Source organism: Petromyzon marinus, chromosome 56, assembly GCF_048934315.1.
Source record: "Petromyzon marinus isolate PM22_M1 ecotype Great Lakes invasive population chromosome 56, UKy_Petmar_22M1.pri1.0, whole genome shotgun sequence".
NCBI lineage: Eukaryota > Metazoa > Chordata > Hyperoartia > Petromyzontiformes > Petromyzontidae > Petromyzon > Petromyzon marinus.
This window is the reverse complement of record NC_133722.1, coordinates 5,764,454-5,782,687: the sequence shown is the minus strand read 5'-3', so window position 1 is coordinate 5,782,687 and position 18,234 is coordinate 5,764,454. Positions and strand designations below refer to the sequence as shown.

Sequence of the window (18,234 nt, the reverse complement as noted above, 5' to 3'; positions counted from 1 at the left end):
TCAGCAGTGGGCCTTACCTAGTTAGATAAAAAAAAGTTTAGTTTCATTTCCACATGCTCATTTCACACATTGACATAGCCACTTCCGTTTCAGTTTCATTTATTTGGTATAGCCCTGTGAGCCATTCGGCTCTTGAATCGGGTGCAACCGCAACAAACCAAAAACATGAACAAGAAAACATCTTAAAGTGACTTTATGTGACTTTGTGCAAAACAGAAAATCCAGGTAAAAAACAGCAAAATATTCCAGAAAAAGCACCGTACACCAACGCTGTGTGCAAAAATCCCAGTGGGATGCAAGTCAAACAACAACAACAACCACAAGACAACTTAGATTAAGGACATCAGTCTAACTCCGTACTACAACAAACATTGCCAAACCAAAAAACATTTTAGGAGGCCGCTCTCCTATCTTACAGTTACATGCTAATTTCTCACATTAACATCGTACTAAATTCTCACATTAACATCATGCTAATTTCACACATTAACATCATGCAAATTTTTCACATTAACATGATAATTTCTCACGTGAATATCATGTTAATTTCTCACATTAACATCGTGCTAATTTCTCACATTGACATGCTAATTTCTCACATTAACATAATGTTAATTTCTCACATTCACATCATGCTAATTTTTTTACATTAACATCAATAACCCCGGCCACTTCTTTATGACCCTTGGGCTATGCCCATTTCAAACCTTTTAAAAACAGGCTGCCTCAGCAGCAGACCATGCTTTCCCACCTGATGATAGACGCTTGTGTTGCGCCCGAAACGTCGTAATTTATTTGATTTTATACCTATGTGACTTTACCGAAAGAACCAACGAGTATTTCTATATTTGTATTCTTGGTTCTTTCGTAAAGTCACGTAGAATGGAAACAATAAAATAATCTAAAAAATATAAAACAATAAAAATTATCACGACGTTTCGACTGCAACACAAGCAATCATCATCAGGTGTGAAAACCACAGCAAGAAAATTTGAAAAAAGTGGCGGTTTTTTCTTAACGTTAGATTTAAATCAAAATGTATTTCTATATTGTTAAAGTGATTTGTTTACCTTGCATATAATTTGCACTCCTGTTGTGTTTTTGTAATATTTGTTGTAACTTTCTGACCTGGTACTACTGGACGTCTATATAAAAAAGAGCTTTGTAGCTTCTCGGATTCCTTCAATTATAAATATTCAGATTCTGAACATACCACCGTTCACCACTAAGTGGCGGTGCCGTCACCACGACGCTTGTGCCAGACCAGGTGGCACCTTTTAGGCCACGTGAAGTGTTGACCGCCCGCTGGCAAGAGGTCACAGGACAGACCCAGGTGCCATGGGTTGACTGATCAACAGTACACAACAACAACCGCCAATCGCCACTAACGGTGACCTCACCACGACGCCTGTGCCAGGCTAGGTGCACTTTGAGGCCACGTCAAGTGTCGAAGGCTCGCTGGCAGGAGGAGGTCACGGAACGGACCCTGCAGGTGCCATGGGTCGGCCGACTGAGATGGATCGGCAGATGCACCAGCTGCGCCCCCCCCCCCTACTGTGGCAACTCGCTGCGTTTTAGCCGCCCGGCGCTCCGCTCGTTGTTGTGAGAGCGTCGCTCCTCTTGCCCTCCGTTGTTGCTGGAGGGCGGCGACTGCCTCCAGCTACAGCCCAGTAGCAAGCAGCGTACTTCACGAGCCTCCTCCATAGAGGCCGATCTTTACATCGGATTATAAGACGCGTATGTAGCACATACACACACGCGTGCGCGAACACACCGGATTATAAGACGCACCCCCCCCCCCCCCACTTTTGCACGTGATTTCTGGAGAGGCGGGGCATTAGATAAATTTGCATAATAAGCCCCGCTCCTTTACCCCCCCCCCCTGACGCCCCGCCCTGGCTGACCACGCGGTGCCGGAATGCCAATGAGAGATGAGGATCGAGGTGGGGAGTTGGGGGGGGCGAAGTGGGGGGAGGGGCTGATGCTATAAATAGCTCCACCGAGTGGAACGGGACGCTATCCTTGCACGTGGTGAATAATTCAGCGTTACGCCTGGGCTTGTTTTGCATTGTTAACTTGATTAAATTATTATTTTATGACCACGCGTGTTTCCCCCTCCCCCCCTGCGCTCGACTGTATTACTGACTCGCTGACAGTGCCTCCATTCGTGGACGAACTGGTCCCTGCCATAAGAACGTGGGATTGCCACCAAATCCATGCTAATTTCATACCTGTCAACCCCTTATCAGTGCCCTACCTTATTACAGACCAATTCAGACCTTATTGGTCACCCGTGTCCGTATAAATCTCGACGTTCATCCTATACAATACACTATACTATACAATATGTAATGTAGCACTCAGAGACGCTGTCTTGCTAAAGTTACATTATATATTAGCCGGCTTCGCCCAGGACTTGGATTCACCGCCGCCTTTGTCCCCACACCACAGCAGTTACTCGTTTGAGGTTGAGTCGACCTAGGAGAGGCCCAGGACCGGGACCGGTTAAAATAATCGTCACCGGTGGTGGTCATGAGCGGGAATCGAACCCGGGTCGCCGGGTTCGTAGCGCACTACCGCTCCCCCCACACACACACACACACGTGCGCGAGCGCGCGTCCATAGGTACACAAACACGCGCTTCCTGCAGACACAACTTTTAGGGCGCGTGCGGCAGTAAACGACTCAAATAGTAAAGCAATGCTGCGCGAAGAACGCCGGAGACCTGCAACACATTTGTATGGCACTTTACTCGCGGAGGGTTGGGGGGGGGGCGTGAGCAGGCACACTGCGTGACGCTTCCGCATGCGCGGGTGACATGACAGATATGATGTCACAGCTCACTTGCCGTGCAAAGTATTTGCATTATTGCGTCCCCCCCCCCCCAAAAAAAAATATATACAAAAGTCAATTTTTATAATTTTTGCATGGTGTACAGTCTGGAAAGTACCCACATGGCAAATTTCAAGTTTGTTGCATGTCGGGAAGTACGCTAAACATTTTGAACAGACACATAATCACAACTTTGCCTTTTATATATAGATTACAGTCCACCCGACTCGATGACATGGTATCAGGTGGATGCAGGTTGACTATATACAACTGGGTGACTCTGTATAGCTGCTACACGACGTTCACTATATATTTTGACTTAAAACTTTCGTGACTGCAGGAATTCATATTCTTGGTTCTTTCGGTAAAGTCACATAAATAATTTTTTAAATAATATTTCAAAAAATACTTACATAAATAAATAATGCGTTTTGTTTGCTTTTATTATTATTTTCAATTCTTTTATTTTATTTGTATTCTTTTAATTTTATTATTTATATTTAATTTTCTTCTTTGGTTCTTTCGGTAAAGTCACGTAGAATGATAATAAAATAATAAATTGATAAAATAAAATAACACAATAATATTCTCACGACGTTTCGGTCACAACACAAGCGGCCTTCATCAAGTGAAGGGGGCGAGACTGTCTGGTAGGACAGCTTTAAATCGAAATATATTTAATTTATTTTGTTTTCAATTTACGTGACTTTACCGAAAGAACCAAGAATATGTTCACGATATAGCTGACTGACTAAACAAGAGCCGTCGATGTAGCAGCCACGGCGAAGTTATCTAACTTCCTTCGCTAGCCCTCCCAGACGATGAGGGCGATCCACAGAGATGTCAGCGGCGACGATCCGGACTCCGACTCACACCACGGCAGCTACGAGCCCCGCTCCGCGCTGCCTTTTATTTCCTCTCGGCTCTGCCACGCCCCTTTTCCCGAACTCTCTCCTGACGGAGAGTTCCCTTGCCTCGCTTTAACATCTCGGGGGTTCCATCTCCACCCCCGCGTTGACCCCTCACCCAGTTACCTCACTTGACCCGGCCTGTCCTCATCGCTGCAATCATTATTTACGGCCACGAGGCCCAGTACTGTCCTTACAAATATACTACACTATACACTACACTACTACATACCTATCAACCCCTTATCAGTGCCCTACCTTATTACAGACCAATTCAGACCTTATTGGTCACCCCGTGCCCCTTATAAATCTCAACGTTCATCCTACAAAGCCAGTATTTAAACCGCTGTACGCCGTATGAACCTGAAAACTCAATTTCCATGTACAAGAATATGGGGGTAAACCGTCTGGGTTGACAACCATGTGACATTTTGCTGAAGAGATACACTTTGGGTTAGGTTGGAACGTTTCAATTCACAAACTCACGAGTTTTTTTTTAAAGTGTATTTTTATATTTCGGTGAATATAGCGGCCTCTAGCGGTTGCAAGATGTTAATTCGTCCATTACAACGTAATACGTAGATTCACGCACGCGCGAGATTCAACAATTGACATTGATGAAGATACATTAATGAATCGATTAATTAATCGATTCGCACTCACAGCGCAGCAGTTCACACATGCTCCCCTTGCAAAGAGGCAACAAGGCAGCATCCCTCCACCATTGTCCCCTCTTACCAACCAACCAGAATAACTTGAGTTCGATTACCAGCCGCGGCTAACATCAGTGACGAGTGATATCTGAACTGGTCCCGGGTGCCCCCACTTCTCCCCATCCCCCACCCCCTCCCTTCACCAACCTGCAGTGACCAGCGTGGTGAAGTATAGTCAAGAAATCTCCATGGCAGACACGATATGGGTGCGGTCCTTCATGTATCAGTGGAGTATGCGGACCTGTATGTGGCGAGATGTTAACTACCTCGCCTGGTATGCAGGAGATCGTGGGTTCGATCACGACCCTGACACCTGCTTATATTTGGAGTGTGCGTGTCTCTCTCCCTGTGGCGAGATGTTAACTACCTCGCCTGGTATGCAGGAGATCGTGGGTTCGATCACGACCCTGACACCTGCTTATATTTGGAGTGTGCGTGTCTCTCTCCCTGTGGTGAAATGTTAACTACCTCGCCTGGTATGCAGGAGGACGTGGGTTCGATCCCGACCCTGACACCTGCTGTATATTTGTAGTTTGCGTGTCTCTCTCCCTGTGGTGAGATGTTAACTACCTCGCCTGGTATGCAGGAGGACGTGGGTTCGATCCCGACCCTGACACCTGCTGTATATTTGGAGTTTGCGGTGTCTCTCTCTCTGTGGTGAGATGTTAGCTACCTCGCCTGGTATGCAGGAGGACGTGGGTTCGATCCCGACCCTGACACCTGCTGTATATTTGGAGTTTGCGTGTCTCTCTCTCTGTGGTGAAATGTTAACTACCTCGCCTGGTATGCAGGAGGACGTGGGTTCGATCCCGACCCTGACACCTGCTGTATATTTGTAGTTTGCGTGTCTTTCTCCCTGTGGTGAGATGTTAACTACCTCGCCTGGTATGCAGGAGGACGTGGGTTCGATCCCGACCCTGACACCTGCTGTATATTTGTAGTTTGCGTGTCTCTCTCCCTGTGGTGAAATGTTAACTACCTCGCCTGGTATGCAGGAGGACGTGGGTTCGATCCCGACCCTGACACCTGCTGTATATTTGTAGTTTGCGTGTCTCTCTCCCTGTGGTGAGATGTTAACTACCTCGCCTGGTATGCAGGAGGACGTGGGTTCGATCCCGACCCTGACACCTGCTGTATATTTGGAGTTTGCGTGTCTCTCTCTGTGGTGAGATGTTAACTACCTCGCCTGGTATGCAGGAGGACGTGGGTTCGATCCCGACCCTGACACCTGCTGTATATTTGGAGTTTGCGGTGTCTCTCTCTCTGTGGTGAGATGTTAACTACCTCGCCTGGTATGCAGGAGGACGTGGGTTCGATCCCGACCCTGACACCTGCTGTATATTTGGAGTTTGCGTGTCTCTCTCTCTGTGGTGAGATGTTAACTACCTCGCCTGGTATGCAGGAGGTCGTGGGTGCGATCCAGACCCTGATGCCTGCTGTATATTTGGAGTTTGCGGTGTCTCTCTCTCTCTGTGGTGAGATGTTAACTACCTCGCCTGGTATGCAGGAGGACGTGGGTTCGATCCCGACCCTGACACCTGCTGTATATTTGGAGTTTGCGGTGTCTCTCTCTCTGTGGTGAGATGTTAACTACCTCGCCTGGTATGCAGGAGGACGTGGGTTCGATCCCGACCCTGACACCTGCTGTATATTTGGAGTTTGCGTGTCTCTCTCTCTGTGGTGAGATGTTAACTACCTCGCCTGGTATGCAGGAGGTCGTGGGTGCGATCCAGACCCTGATGCCTGCTGTATATTTGGAGTTTGCGGTGTCTCTCTCTCTCTGTGGTGAGATGTTAACTACCTCGCCTGGTATGCAGGAGGACGTGGGTTCGATCCCGACCCTGACACCTGCTGTATATTTGGAGTTTGCGTGTCTCTCTCTCTGTGGTGAGATGTTAACTACCTCGCCTGGAATGCAGGAGGACGTGGGTGCGATCCCGACCCTGACGCCTGCTGTATATTTGGAGTTTGCGTGTCTCTCTCTGTGGTTACGGGGATTTTTTCTCCGGGTCCCTCCACATTTAGAATCATGCGTTTTGAGCAGTGGTTCCTCACGTGTACTTGCAGTCTTGCTGAAACCCCCTTTGTTTCTCAATCGTATTTAGTTTTTATGCGCATAACTACGCAGGATTTGATTAAATAAAGTAGGCTGTACTCTTTGGTTCTTTCGGTAAAGTCACGTAGATGAAAAATAAAAATAATGAAAATAATAAAATGAAAATAACTAAATTAAATCACGACGTTTCGGGCGCAACACAAGCGTCCGTCATCAGGTGGGAAAGCGTGGTCTGCTGCTGATTCAGACTGCATCATCTACGTGACTTTACCGAAAGAACCAAAGAGTATGGATCCTCGCAGTCACGAAAACTTCAAATCTAGAATTAAAGTAGGCTGTACTTACGTTTCCGTGCTTAATTTGTGTTTTCGATTATTTCCCTTCTCAAAACAAAATTTTGGCCGTGTCTCGCACCTCCAGAAAGGGCATCTCGTACCCCCAGGGGGTGCTTCGTATGTTCAACTTCTTTCGCGCCGTACGCAAGCCAACCGTGCTCATCGGAGGCGCGGAGCTGAGAGCGACGACCTCGAGATAAATCTCTGGTGAGATTGCGCCCTCTAGCGGAAAACTGGGATAACGGCTCGCAGACGAAGGGGGAATGCAGCAGCAGCAGCAGCCACGCGATGAATAGCTGGCGCTACCAACGATTGCCCAAGCTCTGCGGTCCTCTATATATCGAGGTGCTATCGGCCAATTAATGTGTTTGCGCGTGAGATGAAATCGGAGCGGCCGAAAAAAAAACCCACGCGTGCGAGGGGGAAACACTCTATCCCTTCTCCTGGCAGAGGCAGGATACGACACCTCCTCGACGTCCACGGGAAGGGAGTTTCGCAAAGTTGGTGTACGCGATGATCCAACAACCCCTCGCTGCTGCTGTTGCTGCTGCTGCCTCCACAGTGCTGGACTACAGGCAGTCACGTGCAGCGCAGTAGCCACCACCACGTGCGCGCAACTCCACACGTGATTGGCCGCTGGATTTCCACAAAGGCGCAGCCCTGCAATTGCCTGCTCACGCTGCTACTGGCGGAAGGGTCTCCACTCGAGGGAAGACTCCACACATGGATTCCTTTCCAAGATGATGTTTTCCCTTGCTTTTATTAATTTGTTTAAAGAGCGCCTTTGATCAAGGCGCTTAACAATAATATATATTTTTTAAACCGGCGTAAACAAATATATTATTTAGATGACAAGGGAGTGCAAGGGATGAGGAATGGGTGGTCATGATAGGGGGGGAAGGGGGTAAGGAGGGGTAGGGGGTCACGGTAGAGGGGTGAGTAGTGGTAGGCGAGGTGGTAGAGGGGTGAGTAGGGGGTAGGCGAGGGGGTAGAGGGGTGAGTAGTGGTAGGCGAGGTGGTAGAGGGGTGAGTAGGGGGTAGGCGAGGTGGTAGAGGGGTGAGTAGGAGGTAGGCGAGGGGGTAGAGGGGTGAGTAGGAGGTAGGCGAGGGGGTAGAGGGGTGAGTAGTGGTAGGCGTGGTGGTAGAGGGGTGAGTAGGGGGTAGGCGAGGGGGTAGAGGGGTGAGTAGGGGTAGGCGAGGTGGTAGAGGGGTGAGTAGGGGGTAGGCGAGGGGGTAGAGGGGTGAGTAGGGGTAGGCGAGGTGGTAGAGGGGTGAGTAGGGGGTAGACGAGGTGGTAGAGGGGTGAGCTAGGTGGTAGAGGGGTGAGTAAGGGTAGACGAGGTGGTAGAGGGGTGAGTAGGGGGTAGGCGAGGTGGTAGAGGGGTGAGGAGGGGGTAGGCGAGGTGGTAGAGGGGTGAGTAGGGGGTAGACGAGGGGGAAAGGGGTGAGCGAGGTGGTAGAGGGGTGAGTAGGGGGTAGGCGAGGTGGTAGAGGGGTGAGCTAGGTGGTAGAGGGGTGAGTAAGGGTAGACGAGGTGGTAGAGGGGTGAGTAGGGGGTAGGCGAGGTGGTAGAGGGGTGAGGAGGGGGTAGGCGAGGTGGTAGAGGGGTGAGGAGGGGGTAGGCGAGGTGGTAGAGGGGTAAGTAGGGGGTAAGCGAGGTGGTAGAGGGGTGAGTAGTGGTAGGCGTGGTGGTAGAGGGGTGAGTAGGGGGTAGGCGAGGGGGTAGAGGGGTGAGTAGTGGTAGGCGAGGTGGTAGAGGGGTGAGTAGGGGGTAGGCGAGGTGGTAGAGGGGTGAGTAGGGGGTAGGTGAGGTGGTAGAGGGGTGAGTAGGGGGTAGGCGAGGGGGTAGAGGGGTGAGTAGGGGGTAGGCGAGGGGGTAGAGGGGTGAGTAGTGGTAGGCGAGGTGGTAGAGGGGTGAGTAGGGGTAGGCGAGGTGGTAGAGGGGTGAGTAGGAGGTAGGCGAGGGGGTAGAGGGGTGAGTAGTGGTAGGCGTGGTGGTAGAGGGGTGAGTAGGGGGTAGGCGAGGGGGTAGAGGGGTGAGTGGGGTGTAGGCGAGGTGGTAGAGGGGTGAGCGAGGTGGTAGAAGAGGGGTGAGTAAGGGTAGACGAGGTGGTAGAGGGGTGAGCTAGGTGGTAGAGGGGTGAGTAGGGGGTAGGCGAGGTGGTAGAGGGGTGAGTAGGGGGTAGGCGAGGGGGTAGAGGGGTGAGTAGTGGTAGGCGAGGTGGTAGAGGGGTGAGCTAGGTGGTAGAGGAGGGGTGAGTAGGGGGTAGGCGAGGTGGTAGAGGGTTGAGCTAGGTGATAGAGGGGTGAGTAGGGGTAGGCGAGGTGGTAGAGGGGTGAGCTAGGTGATAGAGGGGTGAGTAGGGGTAGGCGAGGTGGTAGAGGGGTGAGTAGGGGGTAGGCGAGGTGGTAGAGGGGTGAGTAGGGGGTAGGCGAGGTGGTAGAGGGGTGAGTAGGGGGTAGGCGAGGGGGTAGAGGGGTGAGTAGTGGTAGGCGAGGTGGTAGAGGGGTGAGCTAGGTGGTAGAGGAGGGGTGAGTAGGGGGTAGGCGAGGTGGTAGAGGGGTGAGCTAGGTGATAGAGGGGTGAGTAGGGGTAGGCGAGGTGGTAGAGGGGTGAGCTAGGTGATAGAGGGGTGAGTAGGGGTAGGCGAGGTGGTAGAGGGGTGAGTAGGGGGTAGGCGAGGTGGTAGAGGGGTGAGTAGGGGGTAGGCGAGGTGGTAGAGGGGTGAGTAGGGGGTAGGCGAGGGGGTAGAGGGGTGAGTAGTGGTAGGCGTGGTGGTAGAGGGGTGAGTAGGGGGTAGGCGAGGTGGTAGAGGGGTGAGTAGGAGGTAGGCGAGGGGGTAGAGGGGTGAGTAGTGGTAGGCGTGGTGGTAGAGGGGTGAGTAGGGGGTAGGCGAGGTGGTAGAGGGGTGAGTAGGGGGTAGGCGAGGTGGTAGAGGGGTGAGTAGGGATGGTAGCGGAGGGACGGAGTGGAGGGGCGAGACGAGGCTTTAGGGGAGGAACGGAAGGAGGCTAAGGAGGTGGTCTCTGCTTGGTGTACCACACTGAGCAGGTGTCTCGGAAGAGGTGCCCCCCCCCCCCAGCCAACCAGTAGCGTAACGAGCGTGCCGGGCAGGCAGGGGCTGCCTTGCTCCCGCCCCTACTCTGATAGCCAAAGCTGTTGGGGAGCAGCACCCATGAAGGCCGGCACGGTACACGAGGGGGGTTGGTGGCCAGCAAACACGCCCGACCGCCTTTGTCTCCCCAGTGGCGATGTTTTTACACACCGCGCCCGGTACAAATTTGAGGCTGAGTGGACCTAGGGGAGGCCCGTCACCGGTTCAGATAGTAGTCACTGGGTGTTGGTGGCCGTGAGCGGGAATCGAACCCGAGTCGCCGGGTTCGTAGCGCAGCGCGCTAACCGCTATACCTCCGCTCCCCATACACACACACACACCGAATATTATGACTTCAGTTTGTTTTAATTGCACATTTAGAAGGGGGAAATAAAGCCTTACAAAACAGAAAATTCTTAGGGCTGGCGTCGGTGTTCATGCGTAATGTGTGCACAGGGTGTGTGGGCCTCACATCGGCACGGGCAGCAGCAGCACCCACCCACATCTCAGCGCGTAGCTTGCGCCACCACCATCACCACCACCACCATCACCACCACCACCATCACCACCATCATCATCACCACCATCACCATAATCATCACCACCATCACCACCATCATCACCATTACCACCACCATCATCACCATCACCACCATCATCACCACCATCATCACCACCATCACCACCATCATCATCACCACCATCATCATCACCATCACCACCACCATCACCACCATCATCACCACCACCATCACCACCATCATCATCACCACCATCACCACCACCATCATCACCACCATCATCATCACCACCATCACCACCACCATCACCACCATCACCATCATCACCACCATCACCATCATCACCACCATCACCACCACCATTACCACCACCGTCACCACCATCATCACCACCATCACCACCACCATCACCACCAGTAGCTGCAGCAGCGCGGGCACGTCAACGCGACTGAAGTTGAACCACCGTTCATTATTGTGTCGGGAGGAGGGGCACACAATGACTCCAGATGTGGACGGCAAAGGCGGCGACAGTGGTTTAACCGCACGCGTCTCGCAGCAAGGCAGGCGCCTGGGTTGGATTCCCCACTCGGGTGCCATCTCCCCGCGTGTAGTTTGCGCCCCCCCCCCCCCCCCCCTGTTCGGCCTTGCGTGCGTGAATGTGTGCACATGTGTGTGGAGTTTGTACGCTCTCCCCATGTTACGCAGCGTGTGTGTGCATGTGTGTGGTTTGTAAGCTCTCCCCATGTTACGAAGCGTGTGTGTGCACATGTGTGTGGAGTTTGTACGCTCTCCCCATGTTACGCAGCGTGTGTGTGTGTGCATGTGTGTGGAGTTTGTACGCTCTCCCCATGTTACGCAGCGTGTGTGTGCATGTGTGTGGAGTTTGTACGCTCTCCCCATGTTACGCAGCGTGTGTGTGCATGTGTGTGGCGTTTGTATGCTCTCCCCATGTTACGCAGCGTGTGTGTGCATGTGTGTGGAGTTTGTACGCTCTCCCCATGTTACGCAGCGTGTGTGTGCATGTGTGTGGCGTTTGTATGCTCTCCCCATGTTACGCAGCGTGTGTGTGTGCATGTGTGTGGAGTTTGTACGCTCTCCCCATGTTACGCAGCGTGTGTGTGTGTGCATGTGTGTGGAGTGTGTACGCTCCTACCCCCCCCCCCCCCGGTTCTGGGTGGGTTTCCTCCGGGGTCTCCGGGTTTCGGCCCCCACGTTAAAGCCAAACCAAACGTATCGGCCAGCAACATCATAACGCTCTACACGTGCCTGCAAGCGACTCAACTGTGATCACACAACACAACACAGAAGCAGCATCATCACACCCCTATCCCCCAACTGCAAATCACCTGTCCACAGGGCCCTCCTGCAAACATCTTGAGACTCATTGTGAGGCTTCTCTGGGTAAACAAGCGAAATAAATATAATAATTAACAACAATAATTATTGTTAATAATAGAGGAACCAGGAAGCCAGAATTATTTTCTGTTTGCTGACCTTATGTTGCTTGACGCAGCTGCAATCGGAACGTCGCGGAATCCGAACCCTTAATTCGGTCCGCGAAGGATTTCTCCCCGGCCAAAACCAATGACGGCTCGCGCGGTTAAAACGCTCGCACACGTGACCAATAATAATCTTGCTTGGCTTTGTCGGGTGGAGGAGGGCATTGAAGGCACAAACCTGGGTCAGATAGCCTGGCTTGAACGCAACAATCGATTGCGCATCGCATGAGCCCGAGAAATCCAATGCGTGAGGTTAAATCTGCGGGTTTTTGCCGTATTCCCTGGTATAACAAGATGCTCCGGCAAGTAAGACGCACCCCGAATGAACGTCATTCGAGTCCAAAACGCCACCATCGCATCTCCTGGCTTAGACATTCCTCATCCTCCTCCTCCTCGAAGACACCGGTGGTGGGACCGTGAAACGCAGTGGGGATGCGAGATGCCCTTTCTTGGGGGGGGGGGGGGTGGCGAGACGTGGCCAGATCTTTTTAGAAGGTAAAAAAAAATCATCGAAAGAACAAATTAAGCACAAGTTAACACCTGACTTTGTTTCGTCAAACCCCTGTGCGTTTATGAACATTGCCACATTTTTTGTTGTTAAGAGATTGAGAACCCAAGGGGGTACAAGGCTGCAGGAAAGGTTAAGAACCACTGCTCTAACGCATCAGAACATCACCGACGCACAGATCGCCTTGATTAATGGAAGTGCTATTATTAAAGACGCGAGCCACAAGAGTGGGGACGTGGCTGCACAACCCAAACTATGGGCCATACCGAGTGAACTCAGAGATACCCATAGAGACACAAAGAGATACATAAAGATACGCAGACACCCATAGAGACACACAGAGATACATAGAGATACGCAGACACCCATAGAGACACGCAGAGATACACAGGCATCCATAGAGACAGAGTTACATAGATACTCATAGAGATACGTATATACCCATAGAGACACAGAGATAAATAGAGATACGCAGACACCCATAGAGACACACAGAGATACATAGAGATGCGCAGATACCCATAGAGACACACAGCGATACATAGAGATACGCAGATACCCATAGAGACACACGGATATACATAGAGATACGCAGACACCCATAGAGACACACAGAGATACACAGGCATCCATAGAGACAGAGTTACATAGAGACTCATAGAGATAGGTATATACCCATAGAGACACACAGAGATGCATAGAGATACGCAGACACCCATAGAGACATACAGAGATACACAGGCATCCATAGAGACAGAGTTACATAGAGACTCATAGAGATACGTATATACCCATAGAGACACACGGAGATACATAGAGATACGCAGATACCCATAGAGACACACGGATATACATAGAGGTACGCAGACACCCATAGAGACACACAGAGATACACAGGCATCCATAGAGACAGAGTTACATAGAGACTCATAGAGATACGCATATACCCATAGAGACACCCAGATATACATAGAGATACGCAGACACCCATAGAGACACACAGAGATACACAGGCATCCATAGAGACAGAGTTACATAGAGGCTCATAGAGATACGCCTTATACCCATAGAGACACAGAAATACATAGAAGCTCATAGAGATACGCCTTATACCCATAGACACACACACATATATACATAGAGGGTCATAGAGATACGCATATATCCATAGAGACACGTAGTGATACGGAGACTCATAGAGACACGTAGAGATACAGAGACTCATAGAGACACGTAGAGATAGAGTAATACACCGATGTAGTCTCCTTTAACGTCGTTTCTCAAATACGTCGTCGCTTTATTAACACCACTACCCAAATTAGCGTCGCCCACCCACTCTCACGTCGCTGACAGCATCGTAGCCCCCGTCGTTTCTCGTTACACGTCGCCTCTATTACCACCACCATCACCACCACCACCGCACTGCTACCCCTGTACATCGCTTCCATTGACGTTCCAATATTCATCGTCGCACCTTTAAGGAACACATCCCCGGTGTAAACCGGGGTGTTGCTGGTGCACAGACACTCACAGAGCAGAAACATCAAAGAGGATTTTTCCCCGCGGGAGCCGGTGGCGAGTCACGTGGCCAGTTTCAGCAAGCTGACATCGGCGAGCCAACGCGAGCGTTCGGTTGTATTTATTGTACGTACGTTGAACTTCTTTCGCACCGTACGTAGCCAACCGCGCTAATCGGACGTGCGGGGGAAGGACAACAAACCAAACACAAAAAGCAGTTCTAAAGAAATTAGTTTTCGACCTAGATTATTTAACAGTGCATGGCTCCCAGTGGCTTCCTATTATCGGGAAGAAGAGCGTTCCAGACGGCCGCGGAAGCGCTTCTGAAAGCGCCGCGCGATGCATTGACCACCGTCTTTGTTCGATGGCTAGCCAAACATCGCTGCTGCTGCTGCTGCTGCGAGGATGAGCGGCGTTCGCGTGACGGTGGTTTATGATTAGAGATCACAACCGGAACTTCGCTGTCGCGATCTCTGCTGTTGTTGCTGTTGTTGTTCAAAACAGCATCACAGACGGCTAAGGTGTCCCACTGGGTGTGAGAGAGTTACCATCGCTTCTCGACGCCTCTTTGCCAGGCCTAACCCTTACCCCGTACACGATATAACCCTAAGAGCCAGAACCCTAATCCTAACGACGCTAACTCTAACAAACCATCCTTGACGTCACGTGGGCCTGTCGACATCTCACCCAGAGTTCACGTCACGGTGACATCGTTTTCGCACGTGTGTCGAACGATGTGCGCTCGTTTACACGTGGCGCGAAACGCACAACACCAACCGCCTGACCGTGGGAGGTCGCTCCCTCTGTTCTGCTGCTCCCCTCGGGGTCCGGAATTCCCATCTCTAAATCCAGACGAGAGTCCCCACCTCTCCCTGGCTGCGAGGAACCACAGACGAGGAGCGGGCAGGAAGCAGCAGCAGCAGCCACACGATTGCCCCAGGCTCTGCGGTCCTCTATTCATCAAGGTGTTATCGGCCAGAGGCGCGAGGAAGAACCACAGACGAGGAGCAGAAAGGCAGTAGCAGCAGTAGCAGCCATGCGGCAATGAGCCGGCACTTTCAACGATCGCCTCAAGCTCTGCGCTCCTGCATGTATGAGGGTGGTATCGGCCAATCGATAAGCGCTTATACACGTCGGAGGAAACAGGAGCGCCCGGAGAGAACCCCAAGCGTGCGAAGGGAGAAACACTCGATCCCCGTACAGACGGAACATGTGAGAGTCCACATTTGCTGCACTACCATTCCCCGCCTAGCCTGGTTAGGGCACTTTTGACGCCCGCGAGGCATGGCTGCGGCGATCGACCAACCCTCGCCGCATCACAATGTCGGGTTGTAGGCCACGTGCGCAGCTACCGACCACCCAGTTTGATAAGTTCACATTGTTTTTGTTTATTGTAAAAATATCAAGTTCTGCGTGGAGCGGCGGTGCTTAACCTTAACTGCAGCCTTGCACACATTTGAATCTCAATCGTTATAAAAAAAACATTTTTACAATGTTAATAACTACGTAGGGTTTGATGAAACAAAGTAAGTTGTAACGTACGTGGCCCGTGCTTAATTTGTGTTTTCGAAAATCTGGCCACGTTTCGCCAGCCCCCAGAAAGGGCATCTCGCATCCCCAGGGGGTGCAGCGTGCAGCACCAGGTTAAGAAGAAGCACTGCTTTAGAGTTTCACGGGTATACAGCGCGGCCCTCCCGTCTGCGCTTGAACGGCACATGGAGCGAAACGTCGGACATCGCGCCGAACCCAGGATTTACTTTCAGCTGGAATGGTCCGGAACACCGTACCTGGAATTGTTTCGGCACGCCACAAGCATTTCAGCTAATTTCGTCCTTCATATATTTATAAACCTGTTCACATGATTATAGGAATATAGGGCACAATAATATAGTATTATGGATAGGCGTACGTTCTATTTTAGTGGTAGTGCCTTATGCCAATAATCCAAGTCAGGTTGATGGTTGTCTCAAACCCCAGGGTGATGTGATGCGCCTACTGCAGTAATCATGATTAGCTTAGGTGCATGCCCGCTTGCTTGCTTGCCTGCTGCTCTGCTTGCATGGCTCGCTTGCTTGCTACGTTCTGCTACCCATGCTGTCAAACGCTGCCGCTGGCTAGCCGTCATGGTGAAACAGGCAACCGAGTGCGTAAAGTCTTCCTTGCCAGTCCAGAGCCTCTCCATCACCAGGACTCCCACTGTGCCTCTCCGTTGGCAGCCCACGGCAACCGGCGAATCGCGACACCGGTGCTAAAACCGCCTGGGGATCTCGGAGCTGCAGTGGTCCCCAGAGGCATCGACAACCGCCAACCACTGCCCCACTGCCTTGTGGGTAAACTGTGGCTCGGGGAGAAAACCCACGACTCCGAATCCGTGGTGGGGACCCGCGACGGCGGTGTTCAACAAATCGCATCTCCGGCAGTCCTCCTGCAGCTCTGGCCGGAAGAAGGTCGTGGTGAGTTCCTCGTGAAGATGGTGGGCGTAGGGACTGCGCACCCCGACCCTCACCTTAATCCACTCCTTGCTCCGGCAGGCCAAAGGACGCGACTGGGAGCATCCAGCCACACTCTGCACCGTAGGAGGCGATGGAGTTGCAGGTCGCCGAGACACGCGATAGGGGCAGCGTCGTGTCTCCTCGGCAGCTTCGACCGTGTCAGAGCAACCCACCCCCACCCTGCACTTCTTCTTCTTACGTATGGCATTGTGAAAAGCAACGGTTTTTTTATTTCTTCTTAATGATCGTCGTAAATTAATGCAAAGGTTCCTCATCCAGTCCAACGATCGTGGTTGGCGCAGTGTGGATAACCCCCAACACTGCTCACCCCTGACGGGGAAGGGCCTAGAAAATGTGCTCGAAAAACTGTCCGTTCCACTCGCTCGGGGCGGTTGAGCCGCTACCACCGGAGCATCCCATTCAGCGGCCGAAACTCAAGGGGAACCCAAGACTCGTTAACTCCTTCAAGCTGCTCCACGGAGCGTTCGCACCCTCCTGGACTCCAGCGACAAAGCCGACAGGCCGCACAGAAGCACAGCCCTCGCGGCCCACGAACTCAGAGAATACAACCTGGACGTACGGAGTTCCACGCGCACTGAGATCCTCACCAACATCGAGTCATCCTGCATTGAGGCGAGCGTGGCTAAACGACACCGCCGCTGGCTCGGCCACGTCACCCGCGTGCCCGATTACCGCCTCCCCCCCCCCCGTCGAGTTCTCTACGGTGGGGGCGGGGGGGGGCAACTCAGCGCAGCCAAACGCTGCGCTGGAGGACAGAAAAAACGCTTCAAGGACCACAGCAAGGACCTGCTGAAGCGCTGTAACATCGATCCCTCAAGCCTGGAACCCCCTGGCGCTGGACAGGTCCACCCGGCGGTCCACATGGCGGTCCACCTGCGCCAGAGGGTTCAGCAGCAGCTGGAAGACGCCGTCTCACAGAGGAGATGTGAGAGACGCACCCAGAGACACCAAGGCGCAGCTGGCATAACGCCATCCGACACCCACGACGCACACCGCGTGTTCCATCTGGGGCAGAGCGTGCGGCTCTCGCATCGACGTCCACAGCCATCCACAAGAGAAGCAATCGTCATCATCGTTTTTGATGGAGGTGGCGCCCAGAGGCGGTGCCCGGAGGTTGTGCCCGGAGGTGGGCCAGGAGGCGGTGCCCGGAGGTGGAGCCGGAGGTGGGGCCTGAGGTGGTGCCTGGAGGTGGGGCCGGAGGTGGGGCCCGGAGGTGGAGCCGGAGGTGGTGCCCGGAGGTGGTGCCGGAGGTGGTGCCTGAGGTGGGGCCGGAGGTGGTGCCCGGAGGTGGGGCCGGAGGTGGGGCCTGAGGTGGGGCCTGAGGTGGTGCCTGGAGGTGGGGCCGGAGGTGGGGCCCGGAGGTGGAGCCGGAGGTGGTGCCCGGAGGTGGTGCCAGAGGTGGTGCCGGAGGCGGTGCCGGAGGTGGTGCCGGAGATGGTGCCGGAGGCGGTGCCGGAGGTGGTGCCCGGAGGCGGTGCCGGAGGCGGTGCCCGGAGGTGGTGCCGGAGGTGGTGCCCGGAGGTGGTGCCGGAGGTGGTGCCGGATGGGTGGGGCCGAGGGCGGCGCCTCGGGCGTCTCAGAAGTCTCAGAAGGATTTGCTGCCCTGGGACACCGGCGAGATGCCGTTGTTCAGCACCTCGGCCAGCTCCTGCGCACGAGCGGGGGCGGGGGGGGCACAACGAGAGAGCCGCGAGTGGCGGATCATGGAGGTCGCACGCATGTGTTCACCATGCGTG

General features: G+C 52.8%; 1 protein-coding gene across 1 annotated transcript in view; it reads right to left on the bottom strand.

Moving 5' to 3' along the window:
• Positions 1-177: 177 nt before the first annotated feature.
• Positions 178-18,234, bottom strand: part of TMEM196 (transmembrane protein 196) — a 40,574-nt gene continuing 22,517 nt past the window's right edge. Inside the window, exon 4 of the mRNA XM_032975501.2 lies at positions 178-18,146. Within this exon, the coding sequence (XP_032831392.2) occupies positions 18,084-18,146 (63 nt within the window). The 3' untranslated portion in view covers positions 178-18,083. The remainder of the gene's footprint in view (positions 18,147-18,234) is intronic.